Source organism: Panulirus ornatus, chromosome 43 (assembly GCF_036320965.1).
Source record: "Panulirus ornatus isolate Po-2019 chromosome 43, ASM3632096v1, whole genome shotgun sequence".
Taxonomy (NCBI): domain Eukaryota; kingdom Metazoa; phylum Arthropoda; class Malacostraca; order Decapoda; family Palinuridae; genus Panulirus; species Panulirus ornatus.
Genome location: NC_092266.1, coordinates 33,562,457 through 33,581,304, shown reverse-complemented (window position 1 = coordinate 33,581,304; position 18,848 = coordinate 33,562,457). Strand labels below are relative to the sequence as shown.

Sequence of the window (18,848 nt, the reverse complement as noted above, 5' to 3'; positions counted from 1 at the left end):
CACACTCACGATTGCATGCAAGGCTTTCCTCGCCTCTTCCTTAGAGTGCTTCCGGGACTGTATGGTTCTGGTTCTCTGTGACAAAGAGTATAGTCGCATGTTGTGGTAAGTGGTGTTTGATATTATTCATGAATATTGATGAGTCTTGTGGTGGGTCTCAACAGGGTTGAGCTGTGAGTGGGGCGTCGGGGAGGAAATGCGTCGGTTCGTCCGCGTGAGGGAGGACGCCCCTGTCGGCCACTCTGTACTCACCATCAACATGACCCATCCAGCACTCCTGGTACTCCAGCCACTATCTCAGGTGAGTCTCTCTCTCTCTCTCTCTCTCTCTCTCTCTCTCTCTCTCTCTCTCTCTCTCTCTCTCTCTCTCTCTCTCTCTCTCTCTCTCTCTCTCTCTTCTCACCGTATTCATCTGGCCCTTCAGAATCTCACGTGAGTAACTCTCTCTTTAACTCCTTTTGTGTGTCATGTCTCTCACTTTCTCTCCCTCCCTCTTTCTTTCCCTTTCCATTCCAGTTTGTTCCCTCTCCTTCCCCACCTCTCTTACTATATAACATATATGTACACAGTGTACAGTACTCCATGTAGTCACATGAACATGCACATATCTTGTCCTCAGACTTCAGGTGACAACGCTAACTTTTCTTGTTTCTAAACGAACCAAGAAATGCAAGAATGAACAATGATAAATGTAGAGTAGATCAAACAACTTCATAAAAGCATCAGATTTTCAAGTGTGTTGAAGCACTTACTGAACCACTCACTTGAAGGTTTCCAGCTGGGTACTTTAAGGGCAACCCTAAGTAAGAGTTCCTTGTTCCGTTGCAGGATTCGGCCGGGTTGTTTCGTGTGGCGGAGGGACCTGCTGGTCAAGGTCATGTTGTTGTAGGGGCACCTCTCCAGCCCCTCATGTTGAGCACCTCACCTGTCACCAAGCTGGCCCTCACCTGTGGTGACAATCAAGTAGGTACCAGGTGAAACCTTGTTGTGGGAACAACAGGTAGGTACTAGGGAGGGACCTTTACCGCAGGTGGTAATAACCAGGTAAGTACCAGGTGAACCCTTGTAGTGGGAACCCACCAGGTACGTGCCTGGCTGCTCCCCCTGGTGGGCCTCGTCTGCTGGGAGTAACGTGGACGATGCAAACACGGGAGGATCATGATACAGACTTACTATCAGATGTATGAAGCCTTGGGCCTACCCTCCCGCCCCCTGACCCCTGAGGCAGACCACAAGTGGCACTCATTTACATCTGACTCTTTGAATTCCACTTGATGATTAGGTACGATTAATTAATTATCGTTTGTTCTACCTCTTCCTTCATCATCTCATTTCTTCCGTTAAACAGGAATATCTTTCCTTCTATCAACTCTCGTCTTTTCTCATAGAAAAAATTTATTTGATTTTCTATCACATTTTAGTATGCTGATGATCCCATGTGTGTTCACTTCAGTTCCTGCATTTCCAAAAGTTCAATTTGTCGTGTATTTTGAGTGACTAACATCACTTATCCCACCCCCCTTACATGGTGGGGGGGGAGGGGGGAGTCCAGACACCCGATGGTACACTCACTCCCTCCCCCATACTCCCTCACTCCCTCCTTACCCCCCCCCCCCCTTCCACCATTCCCTCCCCCTGATCCCAACTCGTCCCCTTGGGACTTTAACTCCCGCCAGCAAGTGATCCCGGGATCCTCCTCCAACTCCTTCCTCACGTTTTCTTATTAATGGCTTACTAAAGTACCTTGTGTAGGTGTGTTCTACACGTGTGGCTGACCAGGCCTTCCACACGTATGTGGTTAACAAGTTGAGCTGCCTAACAAGCAGTTGAACCACGTCACAACCATATGGAGGTGTTTACAAGGGAAGGAAGGAGGCCTTCCAAGTGGAAGTCTGTATAAAGTTAACGTCCTGAGGAAGGGATCATGTCCCCACTCGAAAAGTTTTGGCATATCCAGAGTCTCGCACGTCAACAGAATGTCAGCAGCACGTCACCACCTCACCTGCCTATATGTTCCACGACGCAGTAAAGTAGATCTTTTAGCAACTCACTAGCTTCCCTTGGCTGTGTCGCTCACTTCTAACCTTCGCTCACTCAGCAGGACCTGCTCAGTAAACTGCTACATTTAAGCGGCTTCACAAGTAACATCCACGGGTTTTAATTTTCTTTTGAAAAAGTTGATGTATGGATCATCCACGTGGCACCCGTGTTCCACCTGACTCAGAGGTGTAGCCAACTTGTACAATCTTCCCAGTGGGTTACAGTCGAGGGGTGTCACACAGTGGGTAGCACGAGGTTGTATTACCCTGGGGAAACTACAGTGTATAGGATTTCACCAGGAGAAATCCTCACGCTCCTCCCTTCCTAGACTTTACAAGAGTATAAGTACATAAGTATGAGAACCGTGACACTTATAAAAGTAGACGTGATCAATTCTTTCCCCCTCCCCCACCCCTCCCTCCTGGATCTGCCCTTCAATCGCTAATGTTTCTCGTTTTCTCTCGAGTTCCTCAGTCAGACAATAGAGCTAACACAATTCGTTGCCACAAACTGAGGACCGGGAATTGGTTGTTGACTTGAACGGTCGACCGTTTGAGCTGGCAGTTCCCGGACGTAACGTCCTCGTGGAGTGTTAGTATTGTGTTGTGGCTACGTGTGTTGTGGCGGGTTATGGCTGACAGGTCAGGCCGGGGGAACCAGGGTGGAGTCCCCGAGGCCCGGAGGAAGGAAGATGATATTTGATAACGTTAACAAAGTAAATAACTAAACCATAGATAATATTGTAAGTAGTGGACAGTATTATAGTGGACAATATTTTAGTGGACAGTATTATAGTGGACAATATTATAGAGGTTATCGTTGTCTTCATTTGGTCCCATTCCCCCCTGTAAGATATGGTGGCTACCCATGGCCCAGCTAAGACCTCAACTGATTTGTTTATTTTCCCTTAAAACATCAGCTCAGAATGGTCATGCGTGTGACACCATTAGGTGAGGGTGGGTGGGAGTGGCGGAGGGGGTAAAGGGCCGTCATGTGGCGTGTTGGTGGAGTCCTCACCAATGGGTTCCATTAGATACCTATTGTCTTGTCGCTTTTTGAATTATTCATGAAGGCACAACCTGGCTGCTTGGACCTTTAACACATTAAGCTTGCACGATCATGACTCATGACTGTTTCATGCGGCTGAGGTTTGCCTCACATGAACGACGCAGAGATCAGCGCAGAACACACTGCTGTAGCATGGTACTGGGGTCACTGGCCCTGGTCATCATCTGCTCCAGGCTTGAGGTGAACTATTAATTAAAACTAAAAGAAATGAGTGGAAAAGAAGAAAGCTGACCTGAGAGTTTTTACATATGAGAACTTGACGTTTACAAAGCGACGGGTCGTTGTTGTGGGGAAGGACGTGAACAGTTAATAGTTCCAAAGTTTCGTCCAGTAAAGATGTGGACGTCACAACGACCAACCTGGACTTACCAGAGACGACAGTAGCTGGCCGAGTATTGTGTGCTCGAGCTAATGGCGGCGACACACTAGCAACCAGCTCTCGGGAGCTTAAACCAAATTGATATCTGTATAAGAGGGAAAGTGAACCAACACTGCGATGTAGGGCAAGTTGGTCAAGTGTTGAGGTCATACTGAAAGGGCTGATAAATGGGATAACCTTGAACTCAACATGATTATTATGTAGAGTTCTAACCTCCACGGTTGTGAGAATGTTATCATAAACATGGACGGATCAGTCTTTTAGATGATGAACTGTTTAGAAGAAAAGAATTTGTGGCATCTGAACAGGACTGTCTTCTTCGAAATAGACTTCGGTATTTGAGTAATGTTGCGGGAGGGAGGGAAGGGGGGGTCCAAGTTAGGTTGTATGTTCCGGTCGTTCCAGGTGTGTTGATTGTGTTAAGTGGTGGAATTATGGTGCCATAAAATGAAAAAGGAAACATGAGAACATTTTGAAAAGATAAATAGAAAGGAAGTTGATCTTAGAGGCGTTAGATTGAACTACCTTGTGTCTTCCCACTGAGAAATCCCGTTCAAATCTATTTATGATGGCGAGACGAGGCGTAGATCGAGTCAAAGAAAATCGAGTGTCATGTTGAGTAGTCGACGTATGACTACAATTGGTTGTTGAAGAAGAAAAAATTGACAAAAAAGTAGGGAGACAGTTGGAGACCGGACAGAGCCGTGGTGGACACCGCTGTTAGCAGAGAGGGAGGGAGAGGGGCTGATCCGTTGGCCCTGAAGATCTGTGATTGAGTTTATCTGAAGCTCACCCAACTTCGCCAGGAATGAGGGATCATTGTTAAGCAATGGTTCATATCATGAAGCTCAGAAACTTAGGGTTTTGTTGATACTTTCACGAAGTTCCCAGATGTGTGATGAAAATGATCGCGAACTCCCATTAGTCTTTCCCCATACAACGAAAGAATTTCATGAAGGTTCTTTTAGATCCATTGATGGAAAACATGAAGTGGTCGATGTCTGACTGTCACAAGACCAGACGTGCAGGTAACCACACACTGTTGGTACTGAGCGATTTCAGGTGGGGCGGGGGGGGGGGGAGGTATGATACCTCCAGTGTTCACTGGGCCACGCTTGGCTCAGAACAATTGCTCATCAGTTCCTACCTGTTCATTCTGGAGTGTATACTGTACGTGTCCACCGTGCACTGTATATCTATTTTTACTTGATATAGATATATATTGATTACGGATAATTGCACTTTCTTTACAACAACGTAACATACGTGAGAAGTATTGACTTGTATCTATAAACCACAAACTACTGACGCACAAGTCTTCGAAAAAATGAACATCATATTACCGGAATATTTTTAGAAACTTTACTCGTGATAATGAGTTGTGGTTTGTTATGAGAATGTTGGAATGTATTGGCTCACCTGACCATGGTGACGGAGGCCTTCTTGGCTCAGATAATACAGTGACAAACATATATATATATATATATGTTTGTCATATATATATATATATATATATATATATATATATATATATATATATATATATATATATATATATATATAATTGCCATGATATCCCTTTCTGATAATTTCCTGGTGTTATCGTTGAACATGACGATAATGCACCCTCGCGAGGGAGACTTCACTCCTGGTATAGGGATGGGGAGGAGAACGACCAGCGGGTTGGTAACCGTTAGCATATTCCGTTATGATGGGGTCGTGTGACCTTCACCAGATGGTTTAGGTAGATGTAATGTGGTCATGAAGGTTAATGACCATTAATTATTAAGAAGTTAATAAGACAGACCATAAGGTACACAGCAGTAAGTACGTCAATAATCATTCTCGTTTTTCAAACAGCCTCACATATTTAAAACATTCTCTTAATGTATTATTCCTTCAAATTATATATAAAAAGATAATCATAAGTGAAAGTAATTTTAGAATAAAAACATTAGATTTGATCGTGAAACCTTCACACGTTGTCACCATGACAACTTGAATTATCATGTTCATTTTTTCACTGATTTAATTATTCTGTCATGACGGAAGAAATGCTGTGGTGAGCGTTGACTGAAAGTTATATACGAAAGTACTTCAACTTTTTCTTTTTTTCTGGAAGGGTTCTACAACGAGTCGCTCATGTGTTCGTTCGATGCTGGAAGGAGGTCGCTTCCCCACTGAACTTGAGAAAATCACTGGCACAATGATTATTGATAATTGACAAAAAAATTTGAGTTGACTGAAATTTTATCTTCTCTCCATCAACTTTACCAGATCTCGGGAAACTTGTTTTCAATTGATTCTGTAACTTACGGGAGAAAGCCACAACCTCCGTCGATGATATGTAGATATATGCTAAATGTTTACTTTAACGAATGAATGATATTATTTCACGGTTACACACATGTTGGTGATGTGTGGTGTAGCGACCGTGCAGGTAACTGTTGTCATCATACGAGGCAGAATACATACATCACTTCCGTCTTGCCACAACACCCGGCCGTCCAGCCAACCACCATGTTAGCCCGCCTCAAACAGGAAGTAATAAGGAAGTACACATTACACTAACAGTAAGCAGCCGACACTGTCTTGAAGTAATGTGTGTGACGTACGGGCGGGCCGCGCGGCCGCTCCGTGCTCACGCTGGTGAAAATGGCGCTCGTGTCCAGCCGTGCTTGGCGGCCCGCGTCCCGGGCAGCAGACTTCCGCTGCCTGCAGGAAGCCGTCGAGCTGTAGGAAGATGATGCTGTTCGCTTAATTAGTATCTGCTGTATGCATGAGCCGTTAAGATCCGTTACATGCATAACCATGTAATTCACAGTATATTGATCTTCAGAGCCGACGCTTACAGCAGGCTGCATGACCAGTTATTTGGGCATTACTCGTATCAGTCGCCATGATCATTAAAACTATCATCATGTTATGATTATCAATCACAAGAAATACATTGATCACTTCTCAGGTTAGAATATAAGTCAGAAACTGTGCTTTCTCTCATGGTTGTACAGCGAACGTCTCAATCGTTAATGTTTAGCGGCGCTGAACTTCACAATCAAGTACAACATTGTGATTGTTGGGAAATCGTGTGACGATATTCTACTGGTCATGAATTTATTCATAATAAATCTTTATCCTCGTATGATAATGGTAGCAATGCAGAAATTTTTTTCTCGATATTTCAACTTGTTCTATACAATACGTGTTTCCTTGATGTGTGCGGTGTGGGTCTAATTAATACTTTATCGCAGTATAAGTATATTCCGAAAGTAAATGAATGAGTAACTTTGATCTTTACTTTCATTCATCATTAATGATGTCACTTTTAGATATTAGTATTAGCGTATCAAATGTTCGTAGGGCATAGATAGCGGAAGGCTCTCCTAGCATGTGGAGTATCCTTGCGCTGGCTTTGTTAATTTCTTCATTGACATTAACAGGTTTCATTGATTTAGTTGTTGGCGTTGCTGACCATGATACACGCCCGGGGACGAATCCTGGGCGCGGCGGCAGCTCACATTCAACCCAGATGTTTATTCCCTCTCGGGGCAAGTCGATAAAAGGGCACTTTATATATATATATATATATATATATATATATATATATATATATATATATATATATATATATATATATATATATATATATAGGAATAAAGACATGGTACATGGATATAAGATTAAGAGACGGGGTAACACGAGTGTAAAACTGTCTCCCGTAAGACAGACAGTAACAGGATCCTCCTCACTATCTTGTGACTGTAGCTGCTGGTGATCCCCAGGTGGCGATGCAGGTGACGGTGTACGTGGAGGACGTCAACGACCATCCGCCACTCTTCATGGTCACCAACATCACCGTGACCGTTGACGAGCTGACCCCCGTCGGTAGGTGTTCCCTGATGGCCAGTCTTGCTGTAGACATACATTATGTACTAATGATTTAGCCTAAGATTTACAAGATAACATTGTTGGGTTCCCTGTGGAATCATATATGGTTATTTTAAGTAAGATCTTTGGCTTGTTTACATACAAGGAATTTTCAACCAAATTTGATTTTTTGTGTCTCAAGTTTATGTTCATAAACGTGACTAACAGAGAAGTAAGGTACGTTTTGCAAAACTGTATGCTATAATGTTGAACGCACATATTTGGCAAAAGTCTTGTAATTAGGAAGTAACTTGCAAGCAATTCTTACCACGTTTTTATATTGTGTTCATATGTGAATGTTAGTTAATAAAAGTATGATATCTACAAAGGAATTCAAACGGTGGGCCTTTTCGAGACCCATTACAGAAGTCAGAAACTCGCGTTAAGTGTTGTTGCTTCGGGTCCTTCAGTGTCCTTGTTTTCCAGGTATACACAGTGTTGTTTTGAGTACCCGACTGGTAAAAGTCTGGTGGTGTTAAGTTAGGGGATGGGGTGAAGCCTCCATACTTCCCCTTCGTCCCCCCATCTTCCGAAGAACATTGAGGAAATTTCTCACTTTGTTGTGGTAATGTGACGTACCGTCCATTTAAAAGTAAGAATTGTCATCCAAGTATAGATCATAGATACATAGCATTATGTTGTCCTGCAGCATTGTTAAGTAAAAGTCCTGTGACGGTCGATCGATTCCAAAAGAAAAAGAATAGTGGAAGCATCCCCCTGTGATATGTCTCGACGATATTGGCGGACACTTTGAATATACTTGTGTCTGTAAATAGCACAGCAATGGGTTTACGTAAATAGCACAACAGTGGGTTTACGTATAGTATACTGGTTTACTGTGTGTCTTCATAACTTGGTGGTTGAGTTCAATTTAAGTTTATATATGTCAACAGTAATTAGTCCCTCAAAGTAAAATAGTTTCCAAAAACTTTCCAGGTCTGACCATCCTTCCTGAGGTGCGAGTGACAGATGCGGACAAACCCAACACTGCCAACTCCGAGGTGGAGCTGGAGCTCCGGACAGGCAATGAGGGAAACTATTTCAAGATGTCTGACAGGAAGCGGGGATCCATCATCCTGGCCAGATCTCTTGATTATGATACGGGTCCAAAGATGTTCCTCCTGGGTGTTGTGGCTAAGGTAATTAGGGAAATAGGTAAGGTAAGAGAGTAGAGTTGTGACTGGTGGAGTAGGCAGGAGGCATTACCTTCGCTACCCCAAGACCTAGGGGAACACTGCTTCCTCACCGGCCATGGACCTGCTTTTTCCTTAAAGTACAGTACTCCGTTAATATCTCAAATAAACATAATGTTTCATTAACGCTACGGTAAGATTATGAGTAAGCTCTCGTTGTTAAACGTTGGTTATGTTTTGTAAACACTACTGTGACCACTTCACTCACCATATTACTCGTATATTCCGCTACATGTTCACTCATGCATCAGTCATCACGCACACTTGAATAAGTTGTGAATTACAGTTAGTATCTGTTGATGCTGATCATATGGTATATCCGCGATGCATCGCCTCAAATCAAAAGCCATCTGATTAACATATTTACGGTACCTCCACTGGCACCAACACCACCTATTAGCAGAACACCTCACTACTTGTCTTCCATGGAACATAAGACAAAATCCGCAACACTGCTAATGAATAACTACGTTTTCATGTTTACCTTTATGAACCGCTAAATAGATCACCAAACTTTTTCTCAATTTCTTTGATGTCAATTGAGGTTTCTTATTGTCTCATGAAGGACTAGTAGTAAGGTCATTTTAGGGTAGCTTAAACCTTGGCTAATGTAACGAAAGGACTACGAATCATGGTGGTGGTTTTGTGAATAAGTCCGAGTGTCAAAATTCTCTGTTCTTCCGTTCTTTATTATATATTCTATGCAGACATTTGAATGATATTGAGGCCATCCTTTTCAACCTACTGGAAATGTTGTTTGTGAAAGAATCGACTTCCCAATTCTAGACTAGAAAATTGTCTCAAAAACTCGGCAGTTACATGGGCATATACGGTATTCCTTTCCTTAGTCTGTTTTATTGGTCTTTATACAGCTTTGACAATTTTTTTGGGTAGGCAATAGAAAGTATAAATGTCCTATGTCTACCAAACCAACACTGCCAACTCCAAAGTGGAGCTGGTGCTCCGGATAGGCAGTAAAGACAGCTATTTCAAGATGTCTGAAAGGGGCTCCATCATCCTGGTCAGATTTCTTGATTATGATGCGGGCCCAAAGATGTAATTAAAAGTTTGTGGTTGAGAGAGCTGAAGAGGGTGTGCTGAAATGGTTGGGACAAATAGAGATAATGGGAAACAAAAGGACGACAAAGAGGATGTACTTGTCAGAAGTAGAGGGAACAAGGAGAACAGGGAGACCAAATTGGAGATGGAGGAATGGACTGAAGAAGGTTTGGAGCAATTGGAGCCTGAACATGCACGTGGTTGAAAGGTGTGCTCCGGGATAGATTGAATTGGAACGATGTGGTATACAACGGTCGACGTGCTGTCAGTGGACTGAACCAGGGCATGTAAGGTGTTTGGGGTAAACAATGAAAGGTCTGTGGGGTCTGGTTGTGGATAGAGAAACGTGGCTTCGGTGCACTACAAATGACAGCTAAAGAATGGATGTGAGCGGATGCACCCTTTCTTCGTCTGTTCCTGGTGCCACCTCGCGAACGCGAGAAACGGCGATCAGTTATGGAAAAAAAAGAAGGATGAATATTTATTTGAAGAATGTCCAACAGTTGTGTTTAGAGACCAATGAGTTAGTATTGATAGTACCTGATTTTGGCACAGGATTGCATGAAGTCAAATTTGTCCACCTAGAATTGGAATTTCAAAATATGGCAGTGTCTAATTCTTAGAAATTTTCTACATCACATCTCAAGTTTTTTTTTGTGTTAAATTTATGTTACTCCTTTGAAAAATCTCCTAAGGGATTAGGTTACAGTTTAACAGAGGAAGGGGTACTTACCATGATGGCTTGTCTCTTGGTTGTCCATTATTCACTCCCATCACCAGTTTGATTAGCTTAGTATTTTTAGGAAATAGTCAGGAATTTAGAAACTAATTAAAGTTATAAGTTTTTCATATAGAATTAATAAAGGCAACAACAGATGTAATGACAAATATCATCCCAAAATGATATGCTTATATACTCAGATGGTATTCATGATATCAGAAGATCCACTTATTGTGCATACGGAAAAAAAAGTATCCAAATAGTTTTAGCGTGAACCAATATGATACTATGAACAAAGGATTGTGAGAAAGGCCCGTTGGTGTGGCTTATCTTTGGTATTATATCGATTGCCAGCAACATTTCCTGTCATTTGTCATAATAAATGTTGTAATGATTTCATGATGATTTCAGAAGTGGTTGAGAATTGCTTTGAAGAATGTATGTGAGAAATACTTAGAAAAGCAAATGGATTTGTATGTAGCATTTATGGATCTGGAGAAGGCATATGATAGAGTTGATAGAGATGCTCTGTGGAAGGTACTAAGAATATATGGTGTGGGAGGCAAGTTGTTAGAAACAGTGAAAAGTTTTTATCGAGGATGTAAGGCATGTGTACGTGTAGGAAGAGGGGAAAGTGATTGGTTCTCAGTGAATGTAGGTATGCGGCAGGGGTGTGTGATGTCTCCATGGTTGTTTAATTTGTTTATGGATGGGGTTGTTAGGGAGGTGAATGCAAGAGTTTTGGAAAGGGGCAAGTATGCAGTCTGTTGGGGATGAGAGAGCTTGGGAAGTGAGTCAGTTGTTGTTCGCTGATGATACAGTGCTGGTGGCTGATTCATATGAGAAACTGCAGAAGCTGGTGACTGAGTTTGGTAAAGTGTGTGAAAGAAGAAAGTTAAGAGTAAATGTGAATAAGAGCAAGGTTATTAGGTACAATAGGGTTGAGGATCAAGTCATTTGGGAGGTAAGTTTGAATGGAGAAAAACTGGAGGAAGTAAAGTGTTTTAGATATCTGGGAGTGTATCTGGCAGCGGATGGAACCATGCAAGTGGAAGTAGATCATAGGGTGGGGGAGGGGGCGAAAATCCTGGGAGCCTTGAAGAATGTTTGGAAGTCGAGAACATTATCTCGGAAAGCAAAAATGGGTATGTTTGAAGGAATAGTGGTTCCAACAATGTTATATGGTTGTGGGGCGTGGGCTATGGATAGAGTTGTGCGCAGGAGGGTGGATGTGCTGGAAATGAGATGTTTGAGGACAATATTTGGTGTGAGGTGGTTTGATCGAGTAAGTAATGTAAGGGTAAGAGAGATGTGTGGAAATAAAAAGAGCGTGGTTGAGAGAGCAGAAGAGGGTGTTTTGAAATGGTTTGGGCACATGGAGAGAATGAGTGAGGAAAGATTGACCAAGAGGATATATGTGTCGGAGGTGGAGGGAACGAAGAGAAGTGGGAGACCAAATTGGAGGTGGAAAGATGGAGTGAAAAAGATTTTGAGTGATCGGGGCCTGAACATGCAGAAGGGTGAAAGGCAGGCAAGGAATAGAGTGAATTGGATCGATGTGGTATACCGGGGTCGACGTGCTGTCAATGGATTGAATCAGGGCATGTGAAGCGTCTGGGGTAAACCATGGAAAGTTCTGTGTGGCCTGGATGTAGAAAGGGAGCTGTGGTTTCGGGCATTATTGCATGACAGCTGGAGACTGAGTGTGCGCGAATGGGGCCTTTGTTGTCTTTTCCTGGCGCTGCCTCGCGCACATGAGGGGGGAGGGGGATGTTATTCCGTATGTGGCGGGGTGGCGATGGGGGTGAGTAGGGGCAGACAGTGTGAATTGTGTGCATGTGTGTATATGTGTGTGTCTGTGTGTGTATATATGTGTGTACGTTGGGATGTGTGGGTGTGTATGTTTGCGTGTGTGGACGTGTGTGTGTGTGCATGTGTGTGGGGGTGGGTTGGGCCATTTCTTTCGTCTGTTTCCTTGCGCTACCTCGCAGGCGCAGGAGACAGCGACAATGCAAAATAAATAAATGATTTCATATTTTGATGGAAACAGCTATAAAGTGGGCTACCTTAATTATTAGGAAATTTGTTATAGATTCAGACAACCTGCCAAGACAAGACTCATTGTATTGATCATTTAAGAATTCATTGAACCATCTGGAAATATACATTTCTGTCAGGTGTACAGTACAAAGAAGTATACACAGTAATCAGAGAGTTGTTTTGGGGCTGTAATGTGATCTTTTTTCCAGGACATGGGTAAACCATCCCTCAGTTCAACAAGTACCATTAGTGTGATTGTGTTGGATGCAGATGATCTCCCTCCTGTTTTCTCGTATAGCCACTACTCAGCAAAAGTGGCAGAGCATCCTGGACCTGACATGGTAAGTTGAACAACATTGAAGCAGACTGGATGAAAATATTGAAAATTTTGCATTACCAAATGTACTGTTTAAAGATATGCCTCTAATTCATCCAAGTGAAAATACCCATATATACCTGATTAAGCATTGTTAGCTCTGATGTTGGGCATGAACACATATATTTTTTTTCAGTTGGCCATTAGGAATATTTAAAGGCAAGCTTTGAACAAAGGTAAATAGTACTGACTTCATCCCTTCATTAAGGGCTACTGATCTGACCTTTAATTAAAAGTTTGTGTGCATGATTGCCCGTTTTAGAAAGTAAGTTTGAGCACTCAAGCGACAAATGTCTAACTGAAGAGCCAGTTGGCCTATAGCTTATGACAGCAAGATTTAAATCTGAGAAGTAACTAGTAGTTTGGTGAGTTACATCATTGGATTAGATGACAGAACTAAGGATGGATAAGTCTCTCCATAATTTCATGGGTATACCATTTTACCTATAACATAAGAGATGAATATAATACATATATAGTAACTTTCAAAATTGTATTTTTCATTATAGGGACTGAGTATCCATGAAGAAGTGCTTGTGTCTCCAAGTGACCTTAATGCCAAGGATGGTGATGTTGGACAAAACACAACCCTTCATTACACCTTAGTTGAGTCACCTGCAGCTGATCATTTCACCCTCGACCCTGACACTGGTCAACTCTTCCTCAGCAAACACCTTGACAGGGAAAATCTAACAGACAACATGCTGACATTACATGTTAGGGCAGAACAGGTCAGTTAATAAAATAGCCTTTGTTGGGCTCAGTGGCATTTTGATCTTATTAACATATTCTGAATAGGATCAAACAGGGATAAGATCACATCATGTTTTTAAGTGCTTCTTGTTACAATTGATATCATCAAATCTTGATAGAATTATATTACTTAAATTATTTACACTTGATTTTCGGCTTCTTTATCATGTGAAATTATTTGTCATGAATTCCTGCATGATTCCCTTGATATTTGCTGCATAATGCATGTTTATCTCCTTTACCATGAAAATGTGCTGTGGAGATTTTAATGGATTGATTATAGGCACATGTTGTGTAATGGTATAGAAATATGAATATCTTCAGTGTTAAACAAGGGTAAGCTTTGCATTAGTCATGTACTCATTTTGCTGGTGTAGAATTACATCATTAAGGATGGCAAGGGTACCAACTGTATCTCAGGAAATGTGGTATACCTGCCCTTTGCCACCTTATAGGCTGAGAACCCAGTTGCACAAAATCAATTCCTCAAAAATGGGTTGCCTGTATGCACCTGATCCACCTCATGGAGGTAGGTAAAATTTCATTGTAATAAACATATTGTTTAATACTTTAGTGTAATGTTGCATACTTTTTTAGTAATTCCATTCTTTTGGTATATTTACTGTAGTTTTTTATTTTATTGGAATGGTTTCCCTTTATAAGATCAGAGTCTTCTTGTGTAAATGGTGTTGTAGACCTAAATACATCTGAAGCTAAGGTAATTTATGACTGATTATATGGTAGTATTTGCTCATGAAATATTGCTATTGATGATGTTAATACACTGTATAACCCAATTTCTTGACTTTCTTGCAAGAGGAACCTTGTGTTACTTTTCTTAAAACAGGAACCATGTTTTACTTTTTAATGTAAGTTGATAAAGATGACCAAATGACAATGTCCACTAGTTTTGTTTGCTGGTATTGCTATATGCTGTATAGGCAGATTGACCTTAATTGCTAATTTTTTTTTAAGTATGAGACTGATTATCCTATGATGTGCAACTTGGTAAATGGAGCAGTCTATTATCTGTTCAGTTATACTTCATCTGACTAGTAAGCCAATGTTGGGCCCTATTCCATTATTTATTATAGTCCAGATCATTTTATCTGGATCAGTTAAGGAAGTGGCATGTAGTCCAAGGTACAGAGTGATCTTTGTTATTAGTGTATGTCCTTTAGTTGCTGCTAAGTCATGTTTATGTTTGGTCTCAGCAAAGGCTTGGAGGGCACATGCACCTCTCACCTAGCCAATGCATTATGGGATGCCTACAGCTCTGGCTTTTGTGTTCATTACCTATGTGGTTGTAAGTTGGTGTTCAGGTCATAAACATTGTTGGGACATAATGATGTAATGACTGTTTACCTTTGTAGTTGTTTGTAGCTGATCCTGTGATGGATTAATGGAGTCTCACTGCCCCATCTAATCAGCACTCCTTTTTATAAGCCTTTCACATTAATTTTGACATGCACAGAAATTTGTTTTTGAACCCAAAACTGATTTTTATTTTCTAGGTGGACAATTCTCGGCGTGTTGGTTCCTCTGTGATAGAGGTGATGGTTGAGGATGTGAATGACAATTTACCACAATTCACCCACGATGTCTATGCCATTTCAATTGTGGAAAATCTGCCATCAGGTTTTAGTGTTGTGCAAGTATCAGCAACTGATCCAGATGAGGTAGAGTACAGAAAAGCTTGGCTGTTTTAAACCATTGCTTAAATACATTTCTTAACCTAGTAAGCCATTAATGAAATATTATACATATTTTATTTCCACATTTTTTCTTCTCTTCTGTCCCATCTATTTTCCTCCTGTAACAGGTGTATATACAAGATAAGTACGTTTGTGGACTCTTTTTCATTAAATATTCATCATATGTCATGTTCCACTATGTAATTTAGGTGTACATCACCAATAATTTACTATCTGTTCAGTAATCATTTATGAGTATACAGAATTAAAGAGTGTTTTAAGATTATGCCTGTGGAATATTAATGTTGTTCAGGCATGTACACACTTTCTTGCAAGTAAGGGCACTCACTTCCATTTATACATTAGTTTATGGAAACCTGCCTTAACATTTTATGATAGCTCTATCCCTTGATGGTCCTATAAAAACTACCTTGGTAAATTGGATGTAGTCAGAAAATAGTTTCCTGAATAAGTAGATTCTATGCCACTAGTCTTTTTTTTAAGCAATATCTAAATCATAGTCGAGACATTCTCTGTCCATATTCCCTTTGAAGTTATGGTTATTCTTTTCAGGGCTTGAATGGAGCTTTCAACTACCATGTTGTTGGTGGAGGTGGAGCTTTGGCAGTCAATCCACTCTCTGGCTGGTTAACAGTAGCTAATCACAATATGCTGGACCGGGAGGAATCTCCGGTCATTAACCTTCAAGTGTGTGCCAACCAAATTACACCCCTTGTCAAGTTTGTCACTGATTCTAGCATTGTTAAGCAATCATCAAGAGTTGATAATGAGGGAAAGAGTAAGTTTCTTGGTGGTCTAGAAGATGAGGAAAGAGTGACAAAAGTATCTGAAGAATTCATGACTGATGACTGGGATGTAGTAACTACTAAGCTTCCTTCTTTTGAAACTTTAACACCAACAAAAGGACAACAGAATTCTTCTATTAGGGTCACTGTACCTCTGTGGAGGCGCGTGGCACAAACTGCTCATACCCCAGTTGCTGAACACAGCTCTTCCTTAATTCCTTTGCATTTTAGATATGGAAGGCAGAGTCTTGCTACATACACAGGAACAAGAACAGCCAAAGAGAATGTTGAGAAAGAGGCACAATATGACAATAATTCAACAAGTAAAACAACAGAAATTTCAGAAAAGCAACACCAGCAAAAGAGAGATCCAGCAAAAGGACATTCAAATCCAAACACAGAAAAGAAATTTGTGGAAGAAGGAGATACATGGTCACAAAATAACAAAACAGAAAGATCACATTCATCCCCATATACATCACCATCACCTCCAGCAGGTTCATCAACAGTTTCTTCTATCAAAGATACTTATGAAGAAGCAGACATGAGAACAGTAGAGGAACAAGCAAGGCCTGGGATTGTGTATAATGGACAAGTTGCAAATAGCCGCTTAAAGAGGGAAACATATGAACAAGTTCAACGAAATGAATCGACAAATATTAATGCGAAAGTTGGAGCATTGAATGATGGGTCACAGATGGCCAATTCATTTTCAAATTTTGAATCTATATCATGTGCCAAGATTGAGCTGAAGTTACTAGATGCAAATGACAACAATCCAGTGTTCCATCCATCAAACCAGTATCAGTTTACAATCACAGAAGATACACAAGAAGGACACATTATAGGATCAGTTAGTATATTTTGTAGTACTGTCATTATATAGGGATGGCATAATGTAAGAAAACTTATGGTTAGGTAGGGTTGCCAGTTATTTTCTTAGTGTGTTTAGGGCTTCTGTCACTGTCACAAAGACCTTGGACAAAGTTAACCTTTCTTGCCATGATGTTTACCACCCACTAGGACAGAAAATTGTCTAAGGTTAGTTGAGTAGAAAAATACAAAAAAAAGATTTTTTTTTATATTAGCAAGATCTCAGAAATGAAAAAGAGTCACTTTGTGTTAGGTGAAGGATGAATATGGGGAAATATTTACATTTAATAATTTCTTATCATTCATTTAAAAAAATGTTTCATATGGCAGGTTCTTGCAGAGGATATAGATGAAGGAGACAATGGTAGGGTCATGTACAAGATCCAGGCTCCAGGAAACACAACAAGGGACACCCTGAGGGAGGCTGTTACTGTGGATGAAGTTCAAGGCATTCTTATGTTGGTCTCCAAGTTGCCTCCAGGTCAGGTCACAGTGTTCGTGGAGGCCTTTGATTCGCCATCTAATCCATCAGAGACGAGGACATCACTTGCTGTAGTTACCATTGAGTAAGTGTGACTAAAGTTTCCATTGTATCTTTCTGTGTTGTGTATGCCTTTTTTCATGCTGTCTCAGAACAATAACACATAAAGAATTTTACATAGATACTTTGGGAGCTAACCATTTCTTCACTCTGTCAAAAACTCACACATCATTTGGAATATTTACTGAGTAAATCTGTGTTGGTTTACCATTGACAAAGTTACAGCAGGTGCGTCCTGTGTGCACCAAGTAGACAGAATGTTGTTTTATGGGAAGAGAAGGTGTGAAGCATGCTGCTAGCATCTCTTGTCATGTTTTGGGTCAATACTGACTCTTGTTGTGTTCTGGCTGTCAGTATTTGGTCATATGTGGTAGAGCAATCATTGTTGGCTTTGTGGACTTTTCCACTTACATTTTTCTAATTAAAAAACTGTCTTCCAAAGTGAACTGTGGAAAGGAATTTCAAGATTTACCCTGTTTAGGTTGAAAGGAGAATATTTCAGACTCATAACCCATATTTCAAGATGTTCCCCTTATCCTTCCTATTTTTCATTATATTGTATACTCTTTCCACCATCTTTCCCCTTTGGTTTTCTACCTTTTTTTTGTACATGCAATATTTTTTTCTCCCTCTCAGTGTAAAAGCCACACACTCCTGGGAGCCAAGGTTTATGGGAGCACCATTTGAGTTGTGGGTTGGTGGCGATGCTCCAGTAGGCACCAGCGTTGGCCAGGTCCGTGTAGTGGATCTCCCTGGGCCAGAACTCATGTTTGATATGTTCCATTCTTATACCGAAGGAGGTGAGTTTAAATTCCACATAAATCTTGTTATTGAAATTTTTGTGTTTGATCATACTGCTATAGTTTTTAAATTATTTTCTAAGCCTATCGGTGAGACGAGGGCATCTGTCCTGAAAACTCTCATGAAGATTTGTTTTGGACACAGATTAGGTGATGATTTACAGAAAAAGAACAAATAACTGGCAACAGTACTACTACAAAGAACTAGATATTAGTTATCTCCATGTGAAAAGTTGATGAACAAAACCTTATTTTGCCAGTACCTGCCAGTAGATGACAAAACCATTTCAGGCCCTTGGTGCCATATACATTTCAGGTTGTTTCTAGAATAGTCACTGATTCAAATATCAAAGGTGCAAGCATTTCACTGCTCTCATGTCTTATGAAGTGAAGCTAGATTATTGAGTCTTTATCCAGGTGACCATAATATATTCTGAGAGATTTTGAAATCTAGTGCTTGTTTTTAACAAGTTCAGGAGGTTGGCAGTGTAAGTGGGATTCATTTCATAAACAACTTTCTGCTAAGGATGTTTTAGAAGGAAAGCAAACTCCCATATCAAAACCATTTATTTCACTGA

General features: G+C 40.9%; 1 protein-coding gene across 2 annotated transcripts in view; it reads left to right on the top strand.

Annotated features, from left to right (window-relative positions):
* Cad89D (cadherin 89D) overlaps positions 1 to 18,848 on the top strand; it is a 77,610-nt gene that overhangs the window by 28,872 nt on the left and 29,890 nt on the right. For both annotated transcript variants that reach the window (XM_071687568.1, XM_071687567.1), the window contains exons 4-13: positions 165 to 301; positions 829 to 963; positions 7,270 to 7,372; positions 8,351 to 8,553; positions 12,637 to 12,768; positions 13,313 to 13,534; positions 15,071 to 15,235; positions 15,824 to 16,909; positions 17,260 to 17,495; positions 18,107 to 18,270. In XM_071687568.1, coding sequence (XP_071543669.1) covers positions 165 to 301; positions 829 to 963; positions 7,270 to 7,372; positions 8,351 to 8,553; positions 12,637 to 12,768; positions 13,313 to 13,534; positions 15,071 to 15,235; positions 15,824 to 16,909; positions 17,260 to 17,495; positions 18,107 to 18,270 — 2,583 coding nt within the window. The remainder of the gene's footprint in view (positions 1 to 164; positions 302 to 828; positions 964 to 7,269; positions 7,373 to 8,350; positions 8,554 to 12,636; positions 12,769 to 13,312; positions 13,535 to 15,070; positions 15,236 to 15,823; positions 16,910 to 17,259; positions 17,496 to 18,106; positions 18,271 to 18,848) is intronic.